The sequence below is a fragment of the Poecilia reticulata genome, chromosome 11 (genome assembly GCF_904066995.2).
Source record: "Poecilia reticulata chromosome 11, P_reticulata-male-v2, whole genome shotgun sequence".
NCBI lineage: Eukaryota > Metazoa > Chordata > Actinopteri > Cyprinodontiformes > Poeciliidae > Poecilia > Poecilia reticulata.
In genome coordinates, this window is record NC_088840.1 from 18,390,041 (window position 1) to 18,414,737 (window position 24,697).

Consider the following 24,697-nt stretch of genomic DNA (forward strand, 5'->3'; position numbering starts at 1 on the left):
ATTTAAACACTCTGAAGTTCTCCACATTACAGTAACAAACGTTAGTGGGGTTTGACCAACACAAAATAATTTGAAGTTGAAGTAATGTGGTATATGGGCTTAAACCTTTTCTATGAATAAAAATAAAAAGAGTGGGCTGTTCGTTTGTTTCCTGCTCTCTTCATCGCTCAATACATTGTTGCAGTTACTGCTGAAACTCCTTAGGTATTTCCCACTTCAGACCCCACTTCTTCCCGTGAAGCAGAAGATAAACATTGGTTGCGATGTCCGTTTTCGAAACTCATATCTATACGTGAAGCGTATAAAACTACTTTGAAATGTATATATTTTGCACAATTGCAAAAAAGTAAAGACATTAGGCATGATTTAAACATTTTACATGGTACTATTTTGGTGCAGAAAAAGAAAAAAAAGTCCTGCGTTATAAATAAAACGCAGGAGGTGGGGCTCCATATTTAATATTACATTCCTATACACCAGGGGGCGCTACAGGTACAGCGTGTTTCGGAAGTGTTCGTCCGCGTACCAGGATGTCACAAGGCGCTAAGTTTTAACCATAAGTGTTAAATGATTTGACAAATTATCTCTGGGAAAGAATCTCACTTTGGATAACTTTTAAACAGGAAAAGAGGATTAAAACGAACTAAGCCGAATTTTAATTTTGTGTGAAATTACAGCGGGAGGCTGCCGAGCGGCTTTTGAACGCGATGCTGTTTGTGTAAGGTTGAGCTAGCATGCTAAGCTAAGTGCTAGCCAAGCTAAGTTAATGTTGGAGTGATAGAGATTGGCTTCTGTGGACATGGCAGCGGGAACAGGAGGATCTTTTGAAGCCTCACTGGACAAGAGGTTCAGAGGGCTGACCAACACGATGGACTCCATCCAGGGACTGTCAACATGGTGCATAGACAACAAGAAGTACCACAGCCTCATTGTGCGCCAGTGGATGAAGTGTTTGAGGAAATGTGAGTAGCTTTACCACCTGCCTGAAGCCCACTTTACCTGATCGGAACTGGTTTTTATTAATGAAACGATTGCAATGTGTAAAGATTAGAATAAGGTTTGCATCTGCTTTAAGGTTTACTTCAGGAAAAGGGCTATTTTACCGCTTTTAAAGAGTTACTAGCATTCGTCGGTTCTTGTTTAAAGTCCAAGTTACTTACACCAGGTTTCTACAGTCTCGAACTTTATTATGTGTTTTTCTGGTCTGAATCACTTTGAAAAGATAAAATGCACAAGGCGAGTTGATTTTCAATAACGAGGCAATTTAAATTGCTTTACAAGATGTAAACAAAACATCCGACAAACAAGCAAAAAACATTACACTGCAGTGATACAACGGGGGAAAGTTGAAATAGAGACTAAAATAAATGATGTTCCATCTATTATTAAGGCAACATTATCAACCAAATATGAGTGTTTTTGCCTCGATTTAGAGAAACTAAGTGTTTCAGTAGTTTTGCAGTTTTCCGGAAGCTTGTTCCAGATTCGTGGAGCATAGAAGCTGAATGCTGCTTCTCCATGTTTGGTTCTGATCTTGGGGATGCAGAGCAGAACCAGAAGACTTGAGTCTCTGGAAGCGTGACATGACGACAGCAGGTCTTTAATGTGTTTTGGTGCATAACCTGTCAGTGATTTATAAATAAGTGTATTTTAAAATGTTGTCTTTGAGACCAAACTGTAAGATGTGTACAGAAAGGATTTGTCTAATTGTTGACCATCTTACCTGTTTGTCCATCCACTAAACTATTTTTTCCGTCTATCCACCCCTCACCTCATCGGGAGTCGGGACAGTGTCCAGCTTCTGTCACATTACTAGAAAGAAGGAAAGTTTAGACCCTCATTCTCTTATTTATACATCTGTTCTGTCCTGTGAGGTTGTTCCACTTTTGCCCAGCATTACCTGGCTGTTTAGATAATCTCTGGGATGATCTAATCCAAACCTCCAGAACCAGTATAACGTGAGAATTTTTGAAAATAAATCAAGTAAAAAAAAAAAAAAGTGTTCAGTCAGTCTGTGTGTTAGTGGTGAGAACCAAGTTGCACAATCCATAAAAATTAAATTTTAATTTTCCTTTCAGTGCATAGTGTTTTTCATGCAAGACTTTGCAAATGTTTTAAATTTGGTCTAATAATTTTATAATCTCAGGATGTCTTCTGGAGTAGCTCTATGTATGAGGGTATACACAAAACAATTGTATGTTTTGGACAATTAATATTACCTGCAACTTGCTACAACAACACAGATTGTTCCAATGTCCAAGCAGAAATTTTAAAGATGCATTTTTGCTTCTTTATGATGTGCTGAAATGTTAAGGATAATTTTGGAAGATGGGCCTTATTGAGTTTGTTGTTAAGATTTTTTTTTAATACGCAGTTGTTGAATGGTTTTCTGATTGATGAGTTCTGAGGTGAACCATTGTAGACCACAGGTGAGGTAATGTGACAGCTGATTGGCTCTTTTTTTTTTTTTTTTTTTTTTTTTTAAGAAGACTTTTTTAGTGGTAGTATGTTGAGACTGGTTGCTTTTACAGCATAAACATTTTAAAATCAGGTTGGTTTTGTTGGAGCTTATGAAAATAGCTTTGACAAGAACGATTCATTTGGGTTTTGTATAATTATGATTTGAATCAGGAGTCGGTGCACGACTTGCATTTTAAAACGAAACTGTTTAAAGTGCAGGTTTTCCAAATCATTAATTTCTTCCCAGTGTATGATTATCAAAGGATATTGGTGTCATTTAGTCACTCGGTTGTTTCTGGAAAGCACATATTTGTCTTTAGTTGAGGAGTCAAGGTGTAGTTAATTATTGTCTTTGTTTTAGTAAGGCACTGGTTGACTGACCAAAGATCAGAATTGAACAATTTTTGGCTCTGACCGTTTTCAGGACTTGATAAACTGTAATTTTTTATTTTTTTTTTTATTAGAGTTGGTTGGACTTTTTCCTCTCTTTATGTCCAGATGTGATAACAGATTTCAGTAAAAGTTGTAAACGCTTTCAAAGAGTGGAGAGAACATTTTGATGATAAAACCAACAGCGGGGAAATATTGCTCAATAATAACCATCACTTACTAAAAACACAAAACGTATCCTCTCAGTTTAAAAAGTAGGGATGTTTGAGTGAACCCCTAAATTGACTGGAAAATAGTAAATTCCCATTAACGTGTACTTTTTAATGTGACGATATTCTCACCAGGTTGTATGAAAGCCACCAGCTCCTGATTGTTTTAAAGTGAAAATGGTCAATTATGATTCCATAAAGCTACTGACTTCGTGAGGTTAGTTTAGTAAGCGAAACTGTAAGATGATAAATGCTTTTGAAAGATGAGTAAGTTTCAAAAAAATTGCTTTTTGATGAAGTTTGTGAAGTTGAGGTATAGCAGAATGCAGAGCAATTACAGATTACACTAAATTAGTCATTGATTTATCATACTTCTGTTAGGCTTCTGTTATTGATATTTAATGAAAAAAAAAATCTGTTTTATGTCTTTAAAATACATTATATTGCTGTTTTTGACTTGTTTTCATACTTTCTTTCTGTGTTGTACAATTTATCCACAAATTATAAACTCCTGTTTGAAAAGAGAAACACTTTTCATCTTCTGGAAATCCCAATTATCTGGTTCCACCCAAATATTCTTGTCTATCTCTAGAAAAAGAAGTGTAGATACGATAATTACAACATCATTTAAATGAAAAAGCCTTTTCAGGTGTGAGAGGGAGTCGTTTCATCTGGTCTGGTTAATGCCTACCGTGAATACAAAACTTTTGCAAAACACTTTTAAAATCTCGGGTTTTTATGGCGTGGAAAAACTATAAATAATTTCCTGGCTTTTTCTACCTCTGATTCAGCATTTATCTGGTGTGGCTCATTTGAAAGCAGAGAAAAGCATAAAAAAGCTGCGATAACACAACATTATTTTTGAATCGGTCATTTCATGTTGATCTAAAGTTACCAACATGCTTCCTCTCACTGGAAGTGATTTTTTTTTTTTTGTAGCTCTCCAGCCAGAGTCTGAGCTAAAGATTAGGGTGATGACAAGGAGGCTTTCACCAAATGTAAATAAATAAAAAAAATGCAATAAAACAGGTCAACATTTAGAAGCAGGGCCTGATTTTTCTGATCCCAATAATTTATTTTTTACATAGATTATTTATTTATTTATTTATTTATTTTTATCATTTTTGATACAACTGTGAAAACACAAAATCTTACCAAGTAGTTTGGTCTAGCAGCTTTTAGTACAAATATCTTAGTAAACTTGAAATGAGACACAACTAACGTAAAAGTAGCTTTTTTAGCAAGATATAAAGGCTTGTTTTAAGTCAGTAATTCCTTAATATTGGTGAAAACGTTCTTGTTCCATTGGCAGATTATTTCACTTATAACAAGACATTTTTCCCATATGTTAATTAATCTGCCAATAGAACAAGTACTGTTTCACCAATACTAAGGAATTATTTACTTTTTAGCTTCTGTATATTGATAAAATGTTACTTTTAAGTCCCCACATCATAGCATCACCATTATATTTATATCTGCCACTGTTTCATACATGCACATTAACCATTTAAAAGATATGGCTTAAAAATAAAATGTCCGATTTGTCTTAACGTTTTACACCAAATTCGATTTCCAATTTTAACGGCTTTTTTCCGCCTCATTTCTTTCCTTTAAAAAAAATTACAAATGACAGAAAATATCTTTTAAAAAAAGTTGAATTCAGAGTCAAAATAAACAGAAGTTGTTAAATATTCCTGTCAAACGACATGGTGGTTGTTGGGTGTGCTGACATCAGTTTGAATTATGGAAATCCATTGTTGGTGTTGGTGGAAAAAAAAAAAAATCCAGATTTTCCGAACATTAAATCTTGAAAAAGAGAAGATTTAATTGATTTATGGCTCAGCTAATTTAAACTGCAGAAATTGAAACTTAGGATAAAAATCTGAAATTAAACCCTTCATCAGAATTTTCTCTAACTTTATTTTGTTTTGTCTCATAGCTATAAGCTTCTCATTTTTGAGGCATTTAAAAAAATAATTTATACTCAGATGAAATTTGTTTTGAAACGTCTGAGTCAAGTAGATAAAGATCTTGATTATTATTTTTAATTATTGTTAAAAGGCTTGATTACTGTTTTCAATTAATTTAAAAAAAATCCACAGTTGACACATTTTACATTGTTAATCTATTTTTATTTTTTTTATTTATAGCTACTTGTAACATTTGGTGCTTTAAAGGTTCCTGTTTTACTAAGACTAAGGCGCTGTGGAGTTTTTACATCAGTGGTAATTTCATTTTACCTAAGAACTTTTTATGATTGCAATTATTCAACCCAGTTATCCTTTTGTCCCTAATGGTTAATCAAAACAATAAAAAAATAGACTCTTGGACTTCAATAAAAGGTGCTTAAACTAATTGTTTAATTGTGCACACCAAATTATTGCTCTTATTTATTATTATTTTTTGTCCGTTTATCCTCAAATGTATTTGTGTTTTGTGCAGTTTATATGTCAGAGTTACAAGTGCAGATATCCATTTCATTAAATGTTTTTTTTGGTGAAACCAGAGCTGATTTTTCATAGTGTCTAAAAGTGAAGTGAAGATTTTACGGTTGAATTATCTGGTGTTTGATCACTTTTGTTACATCCTGAGCTTGTAGTTTATAGATGCTGTTCTGTGAGCGCAGTCACTATTTCTACTAGCAAGGTTATAATAAAACATTGCTGATAGTTCTCCTCGTAAATGTTTCTACTTGCAACTGTTTTGATCATTTGAGGCATTTAAATGCTGGATTTTCTGCTTTTTTGCATCAAAACACAAAAGTGTAGCTACAAGACTTTAGGCCTCAGAAAAAAAAAAGACAAAGCTTTGGAAACTGTGACAGAATATTTGAATGAATTAAAACTTTTGCTTTTTAAAAACTTCTTATTCCTGAATTTCTAGTCATTTCTTTCCTTCTGATTTCTGATTTCTTTCTGTGCACAAAACTGGTAAACAAATTATGGATTTTAAACTCTCTTTGTAAAATATCATGTCTATCTTAAACCTTTTGGCTTTTATGCTGTTTGTGGACATTTTTCTTTTCTGTAAATTGTTGAGTTTGGGTTTGTATAACTTTGTAGTTTAACATTCTGAAAACATTGGAAAAATGAATTCTCTGTTTAAAATTATTTAAATCAAACCCACAATAAAACCACTGATTCAATGTTTATTAATTGATAATGAAACAATGTTTTCAGGTTGTTGTTTTTTTGAGAAATAATAAATGTAGCTAGTAAATTGGGACTAAAAAAACTGATTTGTTACAAAATTTTTGCCAAATAATTTCACATTTTCTTTGTGTAGGGAAACTACCAACAGCAGCCACCTACTGGTTAGTGGGCATTTATTGTTTGCTTCTAATTTTTCATGATTAATTCTTATCATGATGAGAATTTTGATTTATTTTTATCACAATAAAGTCTAATTATTGATGTTTAAAAGCAACCAAAGTCTCCATATTGTTGGGATTTTCTAGTTTCACTATTCAACTGTTTTCAATGAGAATGTTAGTAAATGGCTAAAAATGTGAAAATATGATTAAATGATGTTAGTGTTTCTATGTGACTGGTGTCAAAAAGATGCATATTACAAATGGGAATGTTTTTCAGGAGCAGTATTTGTGTTTGTGGGTTATTGTGGCTGCATCATGCTATCACAGCCACACCAGTTGCCTCATAAAAAAGTAATAAGTAGTTATTTTTTATCACTTTTATTGCTCATATCCCTACATCAAACCTCCACATTCACATTTCTTTATTCTTTTTTTTCTTATTCATTGAATCACGTTTGTTTTCATCTTTGATCTGTTGACAGTCCAGATCAAATTACATATCATGTAATATGGACTACATGAGATTTCATGATTCTGATTCGGTAGTTACCGTTGGCGGATTCTGAAAGCAGTTCAATGTTTTCAAAAGGACGAGTTTCTTTTGGTCACACTAATGTTATAATTCTTAATTCTCTGCAGCCAACGCCTCCCACAGGCTGAACCTGCTGTACCTCGCCAACGACGTCATTCAGAATTGCAAAAGGAAGAACGCCATCAATTACCGCACTGCGTTTGCCGAGGTGCTGCCAGACGCCTTCCAGCTGGTCAAGTGAGTCGCTTTTGGCAACAAAGAAGACCGGATGTCGTCGGGGGTTCTGCAGAAAAAAAACTCTCTTCCCCTGGTTGATTGTGATTTTTGTTCTAGAAATAAAAATGTGGATGATGTTTCCTCCTGCACAGCAAGGCTGAAACTGATGGTAGACGCTCACAAACCTCATTGAGGTTAAGAAAAATACACCAGATTGGGGACAATTTCATGAAAGATGCCTTTCGTTAATGCGGTTTCCATGGCAGACATTCTCAACCGAACACTTTTTAAATGAGTCGAAACATGAAAAAGCTTTTTGTCTGTAATATTTTGCATCATAAATACAAAATACCAACACGCTTTCTTGCGATCAGAAGAGGAGATTGTGTTGGAAAATGTCATTGTGAGGTACTATGACAAACACATCAGATAATGCAATTTCCCACCACAAAACTCATGGCAAAATAAAAATCAGAAGATATGAGATGTATACTGAAAATGTAACAAATATCGCAACTTTGTTCCCCAATCGAATCGAGTTAACCGGACTGAAGGACACATGCCAGGTCCTAAAATGTCCATCTTGGTTTTAACCAACCATTTTGAACCTGGTGTGATTTATTCATATAGATATGCAGGGTGTGAGTAAAAATGGTCTGTACTCGTTACAGCTATGACATCCCTCACCGTTGTTTTGGTCTCGCCTCTCTGTTTTCTCCCCAGACTCGAGGGCGACCCCAAGACGATGAAATCCGTGGAGAGGATCCTGACCATCTGGGAGGAGAGGGACGTCTATTCGGGGACGCTGGTCACTGATCTCAGGAATATCCTGGTCAAAGAAGAGTCGCCTCCCGAGACGCCTGTGGAGCAAAAAAGTGAGTTTTCTCCACTATTTGTTCCATGAGAGCGCAGTTACATTTACCTATAGAGATACAAATTGCTGTTTGTGGAAATTAAATACAAATAAATACAAATTGTATTTTAATTTTTATCGTTATTGCGCTAAAATACCACATAATATTGCGGTGAAATTCTAATTCCATATTGCCTTAGTCTGCTGCAATAAGCAATTTATCAATTAATTGCTTGATAAATTCAGTTTTGGATACTTAAAATATCCTCCACTTTCAGTATTAAGTGTTCAAAAATGAAAGTTTATTGCTGTTTGAGAGGACAGTTTTGCTACTATCAGCATATTACTTTAAAAAAAATCATATTGTGATAAACAATATTATTATTTATCGCAATAATTACTGGGACAATTTATCATCCAGCAAAATTTATCGTGACAGGCCCAATAAAGCCCTAATGGGCTTATACTTTCATCTTTTTTCCGTATCTGTGTTAAATTTCACTGTGATTGATGTGAGCTGCTACATATGTGGATTATTAAGTCCAGTTTGTTAATTTCCATGTTTTTAAAGCTCCAGTTGAGTCTAAAGCTGATCTACGATCCAAGGTTGTTGCTGAGTTTGTGGTGAGTGAGACCTCCATAAGCACAGTAGACCTTTCTGTGTCCATTTAACCTAAATATCGATCTGAGAATACAACTCCTCCTGCTTCAGCCTCAAGCCTTTATCGACCAGCTGACCAAGTACAGGAGATCTCTGGAGGAAGTTGACATCAGAGAAAAACAGCTGGCTGCCATGAGGGTGGACATCTTCAGCTCCGACGCTCTCAGGAAACTCAAAGGTGCCTAAATTCAGTGCTGCACAATCTAAAACGGTTTTTACCTCGAAATTCAGTCACGTTTTCCTCACAATCACTCTTTTGTGATCCGTTCTTGCAGATAAAGCAGGAGGAAAGAAGTTCTCCAGAGACTTTGAGGAGGGAAGCGCTCAGCTGCACGAGTTTGTCAAGTTTTTTGAGAAACAAAGCAAAACCGGCCCTGCGCTTCTTGAAGCTCTTGGGAATGCGGACATCTTCTACGAGATGCAGTACAAAGAGGTCAAGATTGTTGCTAATGTAAGTATTTAATGTCTTAGATGTCTGGTGCCTGTTTTATGCTTATATTAAAATGTCAAAGGAATGAAGATTTATTGTCATATTTGTAAGCCACTCCCAAACTGAGTAATTTCTGTAAGTTTGTTCATAAATGATAACTCTGTTTTCTTCAGGCCTACCAAACCTTCGCAAACCGGGTTTCCCACCTCAAACGTAAGCTGGACGCCTTGAAGTCCACCTTGCCGGACCTGGACGAGTCGCCCATACCTTCGCCTACCGCAGACGCTCCGTCTCCGACCGGATCCGAGTCTCCGTTCCATGGCCTGGACTTGGCCAACCCTGATCCAGACCTGGACGGTTCGGTTATGGAGGACGACGCCGAGCCTCCGGCCCCGAGTCCTCTGTCTTCTCTCGGAGCGTCCCCGAGACAAGGGGAGCCCATTGGGGAGGACGACAACCGGGAAGTGGAGGACATGGAGCTCTCTGAGGACGAAATGGACAGTGGCGGGATCATAGGTAAAACGGTTTTTAGTTACCTGTGTGATTTAATTTATGGAAGCTAACGTACAATGACGCATTCAGGTTTTCTCCACACGTGGCCAAATGTCTTGGAAACCGAATAAATTTTACATGCACTCATGAACTACGTTTAATGTCACTGAAAAAGATTATTCATAAAAACTCCGACCAAACTGAAGATGTGACAATCCTCCTTATTTGCGTTTATGTGTTTACATTGGAAACCTGAGATTTAGATGTCCGCTCATTAACATCTGCAATAAATAATGTAACGCTGACCTCACACGTGTGACCACTGTTACTGTTTGACCATACAGTGGAAGGAAAAAAAATGACGATTATTAGAGAGGTTCTGATTTCGTTTTTTTTGCTTTCTTATTTTTCATTTATGTTTTTACTTCCAGGTTCCATATTTCATTCATAACAGGAAGTTGTGTTTGTTTTCAAGGGCTGCCATAAGTTTTAGCTTTGTGCTATACTGCCCCCTATGGGTTTGGCATGTTTATAAAAATGCCCACTGGTGTATTTCAACAGGTTCGTGTGGACTTTGTGTACAATATAAAAACAAATATCTCAGCTACATTGTTTAAAAAAAAAAAAAAAGAATAGTAAAGACCTTGCTACGTGTGTAAAATGCCTCATTACTGGATATTTTCTATCACCTCTTTCATTTCAGTTGAGGAGCAAAAACAATCCCTCACCCAACCAGCGGTGTCTACTCCAGTCCCTGCAAAGAGTGAGCCGTCAGCAGCAACCGAGCCGCAGCTAAAAACTCCTGCAGCTTCTTCTGCAGCTGTTCCTGCAGAAGTTCCTGCAGCTCTACCTGCGACCATCCCAACAACCGTTTCCTCAGCCGTTCCTCTGCCCATCCCTTCACCTGCAAATGCTCCCTCAAACATCCTTTCAACTGTTCCTGCGTCTGCTCCTGCAGCTGCTTCTGCAGCTCCTCTTGCAGCTGTTTCTGCAGCTGCCTTGGAAAGTGTTGATTTGGGTAAAATTGGCTCCATCCTCAACAGCTTGGGCCCAGTCATAAAGACTACAAGTGAGTACTGGTCTTTTTTTCCTTTTTTTATTTTTTTGAACATTATTTTTGTGATGTTTCAGCTAACTTAGCTTTAGCTAAAAATTACCAAGAAAAACTTGTTGTTTTTTAAATGTATATATATATATAAAATGCAGGTTTTAGCACTCTTTCCATGCTTTATATAGCAATTGTATTGAATTTTTACAACAAAATGACATTATTTCTTTAGTCATAATTTTCTTGCCATTAAGGTTGCCAATCATATGCTCTTATATTTTTCCTTTTTTTGCGTTTTTTCCACAATGTCCGCATTCCTACTTATTGCAAAAGTATTATGTTTTTCTTCATTAAAGAGTAATTAAAATGAAAAACTGAGGTAAAACGACAAATAAATGCAAAAATACACACACATCTGTATTTACAGACAAATATAAATATACATTGTCATAACAACGTATATTTGTTAAATATGTTCCGAGTAGAACATATTTACAGACAAAAGGGTTTTTAATTTTAAAAGCAAAATGTGGAATTTCTTGGTACAGTTTTGGCTTTATTCCTGCAATGACTTCGTCTTTTTCTTTTGGGGATGTATATTCCAGTAAAAAATTAATCGATTACAAAATTAGTTCACGATTATTTCAACAATTGATGAATCTTATTAATTGCTTCAGCCATGAAAGCATAATTTTTATTACTACTACTTTGTGTTGCTCTATAACATAAAATCCCAATAGAGTAGGTTAAAGTCTGCCTTTCTAACGTGATTCTTTAGCGAGGCATTATATCTAATTAATGAGTGACTTAATGTGGATTCAAGTGATGACTGACTGTCCTGCCTGTTCTGTCTTGCAGCAGCTGCAGTGGAGAATCGTCCTGTAGCTCCACCATTGTTACCCAAACCCACCGCTCCGTTAGTCCCTCAGGATGCCAGTTCCCTGGTGAACATCCTCTCCAAGGTGGATGTGAGTCCTGCAGACCTTCTGAGTGCCCTGTCCAAAGTTCAGAGCCAAAGCAGTTTGAAGGGTTGGTGATCATCTGCTTTATTTTAGATTTCATGTTGAAAGCAGTAACATGCGGTAAATACTGATTTATGTTCTCTCTCTCTGTCTCTCTCTTCATCCAGGTGTCACTCCTCTACTGTCTCCAAATATGGCCCCAGACCCGTTCCCTCCAGGCAAGATTGCTTCCTCTCACCCGTCCTCATCTGCATCAGCAGCACCTCCTCAGAGCGCGTCTCTCTCCTTTCCACCACCTGTGCATTCTGCACAGCAGAACTCTCAACCGGCCCCCAAAGCCTCTGCCCTGGTCCAGGCTCTGCACAGAGACATGGATTTGAGTACAGATCCTGAACTGTCTATTTCCTCTACGAGCTTAGAGTCGAAAATACACAACTTCCTGCAGGGGAATCCCGCGTTCAGTGCGTTCGACCAGCGTTTTCCAACAAAGCCGGCTGTGCGAGGGGAGAGTTTTAGCCCGGTAACTGGCACAGACAACCAGGAGGGAACGCCAGTGAGGGACGAGGGAGGAGGCACTCCCACTCAAGATGAGATCATGGACAAGCCGGTGGCGGTCCCGTTCCCTCCTGGGAAGAATCCGTCATCTGTTGACGAAGCAGCTAATGCTCTTCCTGTAGCATTTGAGAATAAGAACCTCAACAACCCCCGACATGTAGCTCACCCGCTGCCAGGCTTGGCTCAAAACGGGCAGATCTTCCAGTCCTTCCCCTTTGGCAATCAGGAGATGGTGGAGAGCGGGATTCCTGCGCCAGCTGCACATTACCAACATGTTGCCATGCATCCAGGAGGGCCTGGAGCTGCAGGTGGCATTGGGAGCTCACAGACAATTGAGGGCTTTCAGAGGGCAAACGAACAGAGTTGGTTTGGTGAGCCCCACCCTGAGGGGAGCTCTCGGCAGCCCGGCGGCTACAACATGTTAGCGCCGGGACTTAGAGACAACACAACAGGACTGTACCCCTACCAACAAGAGCAAACTCCGGAGCAGCTTCCGCCCGTCGCCCCCGCTTTCTTTAGAGCTACTCTTCCTCCAGTCCCAAAAGTACCGCCCCCACCACCGCCACCTACTTTCAAACCCCTGCTGACGCCCCCGGTGGGTGGTCTGATGAACCCCCCACAGCAGGAGCCTGCACCCAACATCGGGAGCAGAGGTGACAGCTTCAGCAACATGGTGGTTCACGACCATCAGCATACGTCGCTGCATCACCCTGATGATCTGTTCCATGACCCGCATTGCCCGCAGCAACCTCACCAGGAGGAAATGCATTACCACGATGATGAGCATTTCCTCCATGACGATCCCTACTATCCTCCTGATGATGGGTATTTCAGACCTGGGAGTCCTCCTCGTCCTCGTCCTCCGCACCCGTACCCACGAGGCCGAGGGCACCTCTCTCCCCCGCTCTCCCCTCCAAGGGACCCTTACTTTGCCCATGAGCAGCACAACCCCCCTCCTCCCCGTCAGTTCGCGCCGAGGCGGCCGCCTCCTCCTCGCCACGAAATGCGCCACCCTCTCCAGCGGCCCCCTCCGCCTCGGCCCCCACACCTAGCCCGGCATCCGCCCCCCAGAGGCCCGCCTCGCGCGCCTTTCCCCCGTTTCAACGGCCCAGACCCGAGATTCAGAGGCAAGCGGCCCGGCCCGAGAGGAGGGGGTCCGATGTTCCCTCCAAAAAGACCCTTCCCTCCCCCGCGGTACTGACGGCTCCGACTTGAATCAGAAGCTAGTCAAGAGAGTTGAAGTCCAAACTCTGTTAAAGCTGTGCAGATCCCAGTGGGCATCAACGGACAGTTCAGAAGCTAAGAAACCGAGAAGGGAAAAAATGGCGGCGAAGAAGGAAAAACGGACAAGATCCCGGGACGCTCCGAGAAGGCTGCTGAGCTGTGAAGAAGGAAGATTAAAGAAAATCAGAGGTGGATATATAAATATATACATATATAATTCGGTTCTTGTGTTGTTTTTGTTCCAGTATGAGTCACCGCATTAAATGTTCAACTTGTAAAGGATTGTTAGTTTAATAAAGGTTAGATTGAATCAGTTCACATGCAGTCAGCTGTAGGTTTACTCCTCACGAACCGTCCCTCATATTTCTGTTCCTCCAGGCCTATTGACCATTCATTTTGCTACCAGCTAGCAGAAAATGTAGTTGCTCATGTTTTTTCCCCCCTCTAATTTAGTTCCCGTCGAGCGGTTTTAACTACTTGCCTCCCAAATCCGCAATATGGCGGTAGTTATTTTTTGTCAAATATTAATTTAAATCCCACTTTAATTAATTTTGGTGTGCTTAAAGAAAATATATTACGTTGCTTTTCCCGACAACATATTTGGTTAATCGTTATTTCTTTTCATTGTTCAAACTTGGAAATGTCCTATTTGTGAAGCCATGCTCGCTCCTTCAGCCAGTGCGCCAAGATGTCTTCAGTGATCAGTTTTACGTCTCAGTTAAGTTTCTCAAAAGGAGAACGCCGCAAATCGAGAAAAGTGGGAGGTGTCAGGTGTTTTTTTTTTTTTGTTCCTTCATCGTTCATCGCCAACATCCCCGAGGAGTAAATATCTGCAGGAGGTGAAGATATTATCAGTTTTTATTTTCATTGTACTGACTAATAAAAATCTGAGTTTGAAATGTGTGTTGTTTCCTTTCTCTTAACTTTTACGCTTTGTTTGTTTTAAATTTGGACTTAGTTTTTTTTTTTTTTTTTAAATAATACACCAGGGACTATTCTAATGTGACGGAGGGTACAGTTGTTTAAATTATTACCTCCCCCTCATAAAGCTTTTGACTGCGGTTTTTTTTACGCGTAGAAATAAAATGGTAACACGGAAACGAGTTAAATCTATTAACTTCTATGACCTGCAGTCGTTTGTTTCTGACACGTCCAATGTCGAAACCCGGCCCGTTCTTCCTTTGCACCAAATCTCCCCAGGTCCTTCAGAGTTTATAACCTTCTGGCACGGAATTTTTTTATTTTTTTATCTTAATTTCTCCTTCGTGTCATTGCTTATAGCATCTACATTTGCCCAGCAGGCGTAGTTTTTGAGGTGACATGTTTCCGGTGGTTGTGATGTAGGAAGACAAAGCGATTGTTTGCTATCGGGAACAATGTTTACATTTGGCGCGGTTTTATACTTCCGTTTGGGTTTCTACTGCTTCTGAAACGGCCTAAGCTCTTTAGAAAACCAATAAGGTTTTTAAAAAAAACTTAGATTTTTGGCAATAAGTTAATGTTTTTGGTGTTTGAAATATCAGCCGTTTCATAAACGTCCAGAATGTTGCGCCACATTCTACGGGCACTGCGCCGTTACCTAGCAACTCCAGCCTAGCCCAGCACGTCACCTAGCAACCCAGGCTGAGCTCCAGGATCTTTGTTCAGCTGGTTTTCAAATTCTGTTCAAAAACATTTCATTGATAATTTTAAATAGTTTTACGGCTGTATGCGCTGTACAATGGCTACTGGAAAAGACAAGTGCTTTGTTGTTGACTTACTATTCAGAAACCACTGCTGCATTTTTGTTGGTCTACTGCTTTTCGAAGACAATTGAGCATCTGTTCGCAGCCATTTTCACATAGTAAACAGTTGGAAGAGCTTTGGGACAGCTCATTCTGAAAGGAGCTCAAAACAGGCAAAAATCTTATCCAAATTATTTTGCACAAAAACTATTTAATGAAAATGATTTGTAAAGTCCGTAGACTTACCCTAACCTGTTCAAGGAAGCGTAGGTCCCATTTAAATCTTCAGACTTGACTCCTTTCCATTCTAAAAACATGAGCAGCATCTGTTTGGTCTCATCTAAAGAAATGCTTCCAGCACACAATGCTCCTTCAAGCTGCCTTTAACCTCTGCAGAGTTTTTCCTCCTGCAGAGTCTGTTCCTGTGCAGAATGATCTTTGACACTATTTCCTGACTTAATCATTCATTATTATCTTAGCAGTTGTTCTGGGGACTTTAGAGAGATCTCTCACTAGTTTTCTTTCCAAACTCTTTGAAATGTTTAGCTTAATGATGATTTGTTTGAAATTTAAGACCATTGCGGTTTATTTTTATGACCCTGTCCTGCTTTGTGAACAACGGCACCGAGTTGAGCAGTAGTTTTTGCTATGCCTCAATAAAAAGGTCTGATCTTTTTTTCCCCCTCCGTTTTGTGACCCAATAGCATAATACTTCCACCACCGTGTTTCTGCTTCTTTTTTAAAAACTAGTTCATTTAGAAATGTTTTTTCTTCCTCTTAATTTTTTTTTTTCTAAATTCAAATTTCAAAGGGGAGGTAATAATCTTTTTCTTAACTGTACATAAAAAATTGTGCAGATGCCTTGAACTTTAGCTACTTTTTATTTAAATTTTTTTTACACATTTTTAGTCCAGCTCCAGACTCTTTTTTTTTTTTTGTTTTTTTTTTTAGAGAATTTTCAAATGTTCTGGGCCTTATTTAGTAGCATGTGGCCTGCTGGGCTGCAGCTAGTTTTTGTTTTGTTACCCAAGTTTAATTTAAGTATGCAAACTAAAATAGGTTGATAGTTTTTGGAAATGTTTATCCACGCAACAAACTACCTGAAATGTTGCTGCAGCTTTTTGTTTGGGAATTAGATTAAATTTAACGTGAGATTGGAAAATAATAGTGCATTTAAGAAATTTAAATACCACAGCTTATAAAAACTTAAACTGTTCTTTTCAAACATTTTATACACTGCAATTACATTTAAAAAATTGAGATCAAAAGAGTTTAGGCCCTCTAAAACCTTAAGGTAGAACATTGCTAAAGTTTGGTCATTACTGTGTAAATCTTTAAAGAATAACGAGACTCTTAAACTGAGATGGATCAGTATTTTTCTACTTTGAACAAACAAAGTAGAAAAGTATTTTTTGATACTTTACCAGAAGTTTGTCATTAAATTATTAATTTTCTGTAGTTCCATCTACGAGAAAAAACCCCAAAGACAACAGTTTGGCAGACAGAACAACATTGCAACACTAATAAGGTGATTCCTAAAATAAAGTTACGGTAGATTATTAATCTAATTCTAATTGTTACATATTTACATTTAAACTTTTGCTTTGTAATACCTGAACCATGTATCGTCCACTCAAGTTATTGGGAACGGACAGATAATTAGTCAAACTGTAAGGACAACTTTAAAAAGACTTAAGAAAATTTAAATATAAAAAGCTCTTAAAAATATTGATATGAACAACTTGGAAAATAATAGGTTTAATTTTTTTTTCTTTTACTGTTTGGCTGCTTTACTTGAGGAAAAATAGAGCATTTTCTCCTAAGTCGACATTTTTAGATTTGCAGTTGAGCAAATGCACACTTCAGTGGGTGTGTGTGTGTGTGTGTGTGTGTGTGTGTGTGTGTGTGTGTGTGTGTGTGTGTATTGATCTCTTAATTTGGTCACAAAAATCACTTTCTACTCAACAGGAAGCGAGCAAATTGTCGTGCTATTCTCGTTTGGCTGTAATTAGTTGCATAAAAGTTGAGGTTTCTGGACATATGTGTTAAATTAGCCCAGAAAATGACCAAAATTACCTTTTCAGTAGAGCCAATTATTCAGAAACAGGAACAGGTTATAAAATGGATTTACTCAGCATCTAAATCAACGCTAACTGTTTTAACAGGTCATTTATTTTAAAGTCAAACCAGTAATGATGCAATCATTACGTTATACCCCTTAGGATGCTCTTTTGCATTTCTTTACATTTCTTCTAATTAAAATGATCTTGTATTAGGCTGGGGTTTTACAGATCAGCTGCAGTCAGAACTACTTTAACTACATAATGACAACAAAAAACAAAAACGGAAGCAGATGAGATAGTTAAAAAACAAAAAAAGGTACATGCTAATAAAAGTAAATGGGAAACATCGGGGGTTTTTGAGAGTTATGTGTGAGAAACGAAATCGTAAAACTAATTGGGAACAGTAGATGAGGAGGCACATTTTCAGGTGTCAGCAGATCCTTTCTGGGATCCTTTACAGACTCTGAAAGAAATGAAGCAATTAATTGACGTGTTTTCACCAGGAGGATGCTTATGTATAGCACAGGTTTTGCACGACAAAGTGAGAAATAATGTTTTTTTTTTTGTAATAGACCTGCTTTCCTTGAATTTTAACACTACTCTCTCCTCCCTCCCCTCCTGTTCTCATCCTCAGGGATCCAGAGCCACTTTGATGTGTCTGATGTGATGGAAAAGAAGAAGAAGGGAAAAAAAAAACCCTCTGCTGTGCCACATGTTAGCTGATGGAAGTGAGGACTTCTTTGAATCCTGCTCTGCTCCCGGTGATGATGGCTCTTCACGGTCTGTAACGAATGCTGAGCGCCGCGGCAAGCTGAGCAAGCTCCGAGTTTCCAACCCTTCAGAAACCACAGTGAGTGTCAAAAGTGGGGAAAAATCTAAACAATCAAAGACAGGCTGGGCAAAAGAATCTGATTTGGAGTTGGGTGTTTCCAGGTTTTCCTGAGTGTCGTTTTAGGCTTGTGTCGAGTTTGGTTGGCGTTTCCAAGGCCGGCCCATGAGAGCAAATTTTGCTCGACGATATTTTGTCTCAGAAGTCGCTGCAGTAAACAATCATTTTGTCGTTCTGAAACCATTTTCAACGAATGTAATGAAAAAGGCATAATATTGCAAGTGCACCCTCTAAAAGATCAACAAACGTTCATTTCGTTTGACGTTGGAACTGGAAGACATTTTCAATATCTAAAGTAAATGAGTAAAACAATAAATAAAAACTACATTATATAGGCTCTGTAAACAAAATTGCCCTTAAACGGGCAAAACTGCCAGTTAGGACTTTTATAAAATAAACTATTCTGCACCGTGTGTCAAATGTTTGCAGCGTTTGTCAAATGACAGCTTTTCTATATTATTAAAGGGTAGCATCTCCTTAATGATTAAACAAACTACACAAACAATGAAAATTATTGCTAATTCATCATGCAGTTAATGTATTTATTACTTATTACTTATGGGATTTAGATCTGGAAGTTCACCACAAATCCATCCTTTCAAATTGGAGTTTATTTTTTAAAATTGTTTGTACAGCAATCACATTAGTCAGGTCGCGCTATTATCAAATAATATTTATTGTTAAATATTGGTGGAGAACTTTCAGTCAGAAGATTTCTCTATCTACCAGCCAGAGGAAACCTAAAACCACTAATGAGGGGGTGGGGGGGGAAGAAAACTTAAAAAGAATCACATTAGGATCCTGGAGCAGCTTGGCTTTGCGTTGCCAAGTGGTATCTGGTAAACACGAAGAGTTTAAAGAGTTTAAGAACAGAAAAAAAATGTCCAAAATACCAACTGAGATGTGTCCAAACCTGCTGATCAACTGGAAGAAACATCTTAACATTGTGCTTAACAAAGAAGGCTGGTGTTGGAGATTGAATGCTTTGTTCAGTCGGTAACATGCAAATATTTCTTTCTTTCTTTCTTTTTTTTTTACTTTTTGATTTAATGTATCCTGTATGTTCGTATTAAAATCAAACTTCCATAAAAATTCAAGGCTGTTCTTTTGTTTGTGAGCAAATTTCCCCAAATCATCGTGAGAAAAATTTAAAAAAAATATTTCCCTGCTGCAAAATGTTTCGAATTTGTCACTAAAGGAAAGTAGCTTTTTCTAAGTTTCCTCCATTTTCCTTTGCAGGTGCGTATTTTTTTACTGACTAAAACTTTTTTTTTTTTTTAAGATGTCTTCAATCACAATTAGGTGATAAATTGATTGATTTTTAGAAAACAGTTATAGATTTAAGACCCATGTAAGACAGTAAAAACTACTATAAGATTTTTTGTGGGTTCCCCCCCCCCCCCACTGAATTAGTGAACAGACTCTTACCTTTGTGTAATTTATTTTAATTTAAAATAAGCATTATTGAGGGAATCAATCAAAAGGCCTTTTCACAACGACGACAAGGGTCTGCAGCTCAGAACCTTGAACGCCGCTGTCCTGCATCTTTTGGGTGCATGCCTTCTCCAACACACCTGAATCTAAGGAACGGCTGAAAACCAGGTTTGTGCAAAACTTGCTAACATTCCAGTAAGGTCATTGGGGCATTTTGTTTCAGGTTTGTTGGAGCAGGAATGCATCCAAAAGTGACACTTTAGGATCTCTGGCACATCAAATCCCATTGAAACCCATCAAAGCAGGTTGTTTAGTCATGTGAAAAAGTTCATTGTCATTGCACATGAAGAGTTATGATGCAATCTAGGTATGTTTTTATACCCGAATTTCTCTATTTTTAATAATATATATATATAATATATATCTTGACGTGCAAATCAAGGGATAAATATCGTCATATGTGAGTTATGACCAGTTGTTTGCGGTAATATGCAGTTTAAAAGCAGCCACAAAAGCCTAATTTAATCCGTGCACTACTTTCAGTAAATCCTTTATTGCTGCTGGGGCGTTTGAGGTATCCCGCACTATATTTATAAGCTCCGACTCCGTGCATCTGCTTTTAAAAGCGAATAAAACAGCAAAATCCACTCACGCAACATCTGTTTACTGTTCTTACGCTGGATATTAATAATGGAAGCTCTTCCGCCGTCATCGTGTGGGTTATAAAGCTCGTCACCAGATGTCAGTGTTGGTTTCAAACCTCCAGCCGCTGCGCGTATATGACACAGATCACGTTTCCGAAGCACTTGCATGAACAATTAATACCCGATCAACTGTGTAAGAATCGGGTCTCGGCAACAACTGCAGCACAGGCTTAGACCGGATTTGGTGACTGACGACAGATGGCGGTTCTTAACCTCTGAGACGAGCTAAAGAGGAACTGTAGCGCGGGGAAATAAAGGAATTGATGAAAATAGAGGGAGATTTGTTCGCATGGGTTCAGTTTAATATAACCACCGTCGTGTTTTTTTTTTTTGTTGTTTTTTTTTGCGGTTTGAGCCCCGCACGTCCAGATCGTGACTCCTTTGAAGTCTCTGCGTTGTGCGCATGTGTGCCGGGGTGTGTGCAGCCCGCTGTCATGTGGGCTCATTGTTTACATGCTGCCCAAATCTCAGGGAGGGCGTGTAGCCCCGAGAGTCTCTGTGCGTGTCGTCAAATAACATTTAAACAACGTTTGTTGCTGCTGTTGTCCCCCCCCCCCCCCCCCCCCCACTCTTCATCCTTCAGCCCCTCTCAGAGAACGTTCCCTTCATCCCCGGTGATGTGACACGAGTTGAGAGGATTCATTTCAGAACCACGGCCAGCTCCACCGCGAGAACAAAAGGCGGATTTGAAAGCGCTTGATGTCAGGGACCGACTGCGTTTTACAGGCTACGGGAAAAACGGAAAACCTTCAGGAAGGAAGAAAAAAAAAAAAAAAAAAGGAGAAACGCTACCTTTCTGAACACAATGTCTCCATGCACCAGGTTGTGTTCTGTAACTGAAAGATGTTATTTCTTTCTCAGGTTTACAATTTTATGTGTGAATTAGGGAAATCTCAGCGTAACCGTCTAGTAGTGCCCCTTCATTTTCTTTATCTCCACCTGGGCAAAGATTGGGATGGACAAAATGTCATCAGAATGATTTGTTTTAAAGGATTTTACTTTATTTATTCTTCCCACCACATCAGATACTATCAGTCTTATTGCTGACTATCTGTTTTTTTTATATTTCTCTCCCATCGCATGTATGCATGTATGCAAATAGATTTTTAAAAATGTTTTATAGAGCTTGTAAATGGTGTCAACTATTTCCAGGAACTCATTCTACTTCGATGTAATTTTCAACTGGGTCACCTGGACACACATCTTCCTAAAACATGTGTCTTTTGCCGTAGAAGTGGTATGTTTTGCATCATCTTGTTCTTTTATGTTTATTTTCATGAATGCCACTCTTATCTTAATTTCTCACCATGCATAATCGTTTTAAATGTTAACTTTCAACGATTAAAGCCTTTGTTGAGAAAAAACGATGAGATTTGTAGTTTGATTTGAAGGATCTGACCCTACACGTGCATTTTTTTTTGTTACTTGTGCAAGCATTTGAAAGATTTTTTCAGTTGTTTCTTCACACCAGTGAAAATCGGGGGATTGAAATAAAATAGTGAAATAAAATGTGATTTTACTATAGAAAAGAATGGAGAAATCAAAAGGTTTGTCAATGACACACACAAAAAAAATGCAGAAGGGACACAGATTCCTCTGTTTGGTTTTAAAGGCTTTTTAAACATGTAAGGAAAACAAAACTGACCACACAAGCTGGCCAGATTTTATGGAATTTAGAAAAATGAAGCCAAATGAAAAAAAAAAAAGAAAGCAAATTTTCCCTGTCTCTCTCTCTTTGGTCCTTCAATTTTAACCAATGCAATTGTACAAAATTGTGTTTCCCTCTATAAATACAAGCGTATCAACGGACTAAATGGAGCGCATTAAAATCCACCTCAACTGAAACTCATGTTTAATATTTAAAGCTCCTCCCTGAACATCCGCCATACTTAAATCCCTGGTAACGTTTTGTAATTTAATTTTTTTTTTTAAACGACCTCAGTAGTCATCGCTAATTTCCACTTTTGAAAAAAAAAAAAAGGTGGAAATTAGTGGAAACATTTAAGCTCAAAAACACATTGCATAAGCAGGAGCGTCCCCTGTTTTTGCAGCACATACTTTTTTTCCCCCTTCCACTGGTTCCGGTAATTTAGCGACGGCCCCTGGCGGCAGACATCACGGCTCAAGCAGCCAGGGGGAGGGATGGAGCTGAGATGGACAGGGAGGGAGACACCGGCTTACGACGTCAAAGGAGTACAGACACACAGGGAAGAGGAGAGGACAGCCAGCCAGCCAGCCAGCCAGACTGCCAATTCCCTACGGTCCGCTGAATTAGGGAAGTCTAAAGACTCATCTGTCACAAGACCCTCTCTTTAGCCACGCCAGTAAGAGATTTGTTTTATTTTTTTTATTTTATTTTTTTTTCCACACCCCCCCCCCCTCCCCTCTCCCCACCCCCTCTCTATTCAAGAAAAGAGAAATCCAGGGCATCTGTGTGGAAAACAGTAGCGGAAAAAAACCCCCCAAGATCTCGCAAAATTCGCTCATGCCGAATAAATGGACCTCGGCTGGATGTTAGTTGTGTTGTTTTAGGGGGCGTGCGGGCCTAACTTGTTACAGGATTCAGAGACGGACAGATGAACTGAGAAATAATAATAACCAAACAACAGGAAGGAAGGAAGACGCATCAAATCAGATCACTCCGATTTTTTTTTTTAATACCACGACCAGCACCACAGGTATTATTCTCTCAACTCTTTGTTTTGTGTGTGTGTGTGTGTGTGTGTGGGGAGGGGGGCGGGGGGATTTTTTTTTTATATGAGTGTTTTTATGCTCAAATGCGTGAAATCGCGTCCAGGTCATTGTTGTTGTCACCGATGTCTTGACAAAGAGCTCTCCAGCTGTGCTGACTGACACGCTGTCATGTTGAGCTCAAATCTGCCACAAATCCACAGAAAGGATTTGGTTTAGGCTACAGTAATGGGGAAAAAAAAATCGTATAAAAATATGGTTATAATGCAGGGAAAAGAGCGGGTGTGCTATCCATTATACAAAAAAAATCCACAAAAAGGGAAAAGCATATATATATATATATATATTTTTTTTTTTTTTACTGATTTTTTTTGTGCGTTTGTATTCAAAGCATATTGTCGAACTGTGCCTTTTTGCGCTTTAGAAGTTTTATTTTTAAATTGAGAAATAGCTTGCAGTTCTCCCAGAAGCAAACTTTATGACTATGTGTATAAAATTAGCTTTTGTTGTAGGTTTTAAAATCCCTCTGATGTAATCATCCTAGACTGTTTTAGGGGCACACAATGCTAGGAAAAACATGCAGCTGTGGTACTGATGTTCAATACTGGGCAGTTTTGCTGTTGTTTACATGCAGTTTAATATATTTGTCTATATATATTTTTTGCTTTCCTTTACTTCTATTTTATGCACAATGGTATATGTTTGTTCTTTTTTTTATTTCTGTGGTTTCATACGTTTATATACTGTTTTAAATTTTGATGAAATGAGAACAGTTTATTGGGTGCCTTTTCAAGACAACAAAAATTACACAAAATAGGATTTTGTCTTTTTTTTGTGTGTCAGATACCTGATGAAGTAGACCTTCCAGTTATTTAATTTGTAGAACCAAAAATGTGTTTTGTATGCAGATTTTCAAGAAAGCGCTAACTTTTTTTTTCTGTCTATCGCATCTAAATTGATACCACTGGTGTCATTTTAAAGCCATAATTATCAGAAAATTCAGATTAAAAAAGTATTGAATGTATTTCGTTATTCAACAGGAACCGTTTTTGGTCACCTTGTTTTCTAAATATGTTTGTATCGTATTCAGTACATCAGGCTTTTGCACTCGTTTAATCGTTAGAGAATCAAAAACGTATATTTTGTAATGCAACACTGACTAATACTTGCGTTTACTAATTAAAGAGCACATTTACTTGATGCAGCAGATTTTTGAGGAAAGTACTTTAGCAGATAAATAATTGTATCAGAAATAACAAAAGGGTTAAGTCTTTAAAATCTTTAAATTTTGTTTTTTAACTATTACAAAAGGCTTTTGCAACCATTTTATTATATTTACCAAAACATAATAACTTTGTGAAGGAGGTAGACTAGGCCTCAAATATCAAATGTGATACATTTGGCATCGTAAGGTTGTTGTGTTTCATGTGTGCGCTATTTGCTCATCACTGTCTTCCAACATTTTGTGCTATTTTGAATATCGGAATGTCACGATTAACTTGCATCTTCCAGCTCTACTTGTTGTTGCTCATCATGACGTGTGGACTTTTCTGTTAGCTTTAGCAAAAGCTAACCAGGAGTCAGTCAACAGGCCTAAATATATTATTATGTGAACGCAGAGCATCCAAAATACGATGCATCAAAGCCTTCCTTTTTCATTAGGAAGCTGAAGCAACGGATTTTTACATTTGTTTTAACACGATGCAACTTTGTTGGCGAATTTTGTGCTTGCCAGAATCCACATTATTAGGATCACGATGTACATTTCACAGAGAAAGTACAAACCATCGTTTCAGCCAGCCATTTCAACTGAACGCTCCCATCTGCACCTCCATCCCCGGCCT

At 38.2% G+C, this 24,697-nt stretch overlaps 2 protein-coding genes across 6 annotated transcripts in view; both read left to right on the plus strand.

Annotated features, from left to right (window-relative positions):
• Positions 1-454: 454 nt before the first annotated feature.
• On the plus strand, positions 455-22,201 carry rprd2a (regulation of nuclear pre-mRNA domain containing 2a). Of its 2 annotated transcripts, XR_534914.2 has the most exons (12): positions 455-962; positions 7,015-7,144; positions 7,847-7,998; positions 8,548-8,600; positions 8,689-8,815; positions 8,913-9,088; positions 9,241-9,583; positions 10,263-10,628; positions 11,466-11,636; positions 11,737-13,537; positions 17,770-17,985; positions 20,746-22,201. XR_534914.2 is itself a non-coding variant. In XM_008422473.2 (10 exons), exons 1-10 carry the CDS (start codon positions 800-802, stop codon positions 13,323-13,325), a joined length of 3,270 nt encoding a protein of 1,089 aa, XP_008420695.2. In that variant the 5' UTR covers positions 455-799; the 3' UTR covers positions 13,326-14,247. The 2 variants fall into 2 exon arrangements, 1 of the variants encoding a protein (XP_008420695.2); XM_008422473.2 differs by lacking the exons at positions 17,770-17,985; positions 20,746-22,201 and having other exon boundaries at positions 11,737-14,247.
• A 168-nt stretch (positions 22,202-22,369) lies between these two features.
• The window catches only part of celf3a (cugbp, Elav-like family member 3a), a 43,186-nt gene continuing 40,858 nt past the window's right edge, over positions 22,370-24,697 (plus strand). The window contains exon 1 of one of the 4 annotated variants that reach the window (XM_081613036.1): positions 22,370-22,486. The gene's annotated coding sequence lies outside the window, so the exon portion shown is untranslated. Of the gene's footprint in view, positions 22,487-22,574; positions 22,841-24,697 lie in introns of those variants that run through there. The other 3 variants (XR_014089949.1, XM_081613035.1, XM_081613037.1) reach the window with 3 other exon arrangements.

Coding starts and splice junctions, on each gene's coding strand:
- rprd2a (XM_008422473.2), top strand. CDS start 800: ATGGCAGCGGGAACAGGAGGATCTTTTGAAGCCTCACTGGACAAGAGG. Junction 963..7,014: donor GATGAAGTGTTTGAGGAAAT/GTGAGTAGCTTT, acceptor AATTCTCTGCAG/CCAACGCCTCCCACAGGCTG. Junction 11,637..11,736: donor GAGCCAAAGCAGTTTGAAGG/GTTGGTGATCAT, acceptor CTCTTCATCCAG/GTGTCACTCCTCTACTGTCT.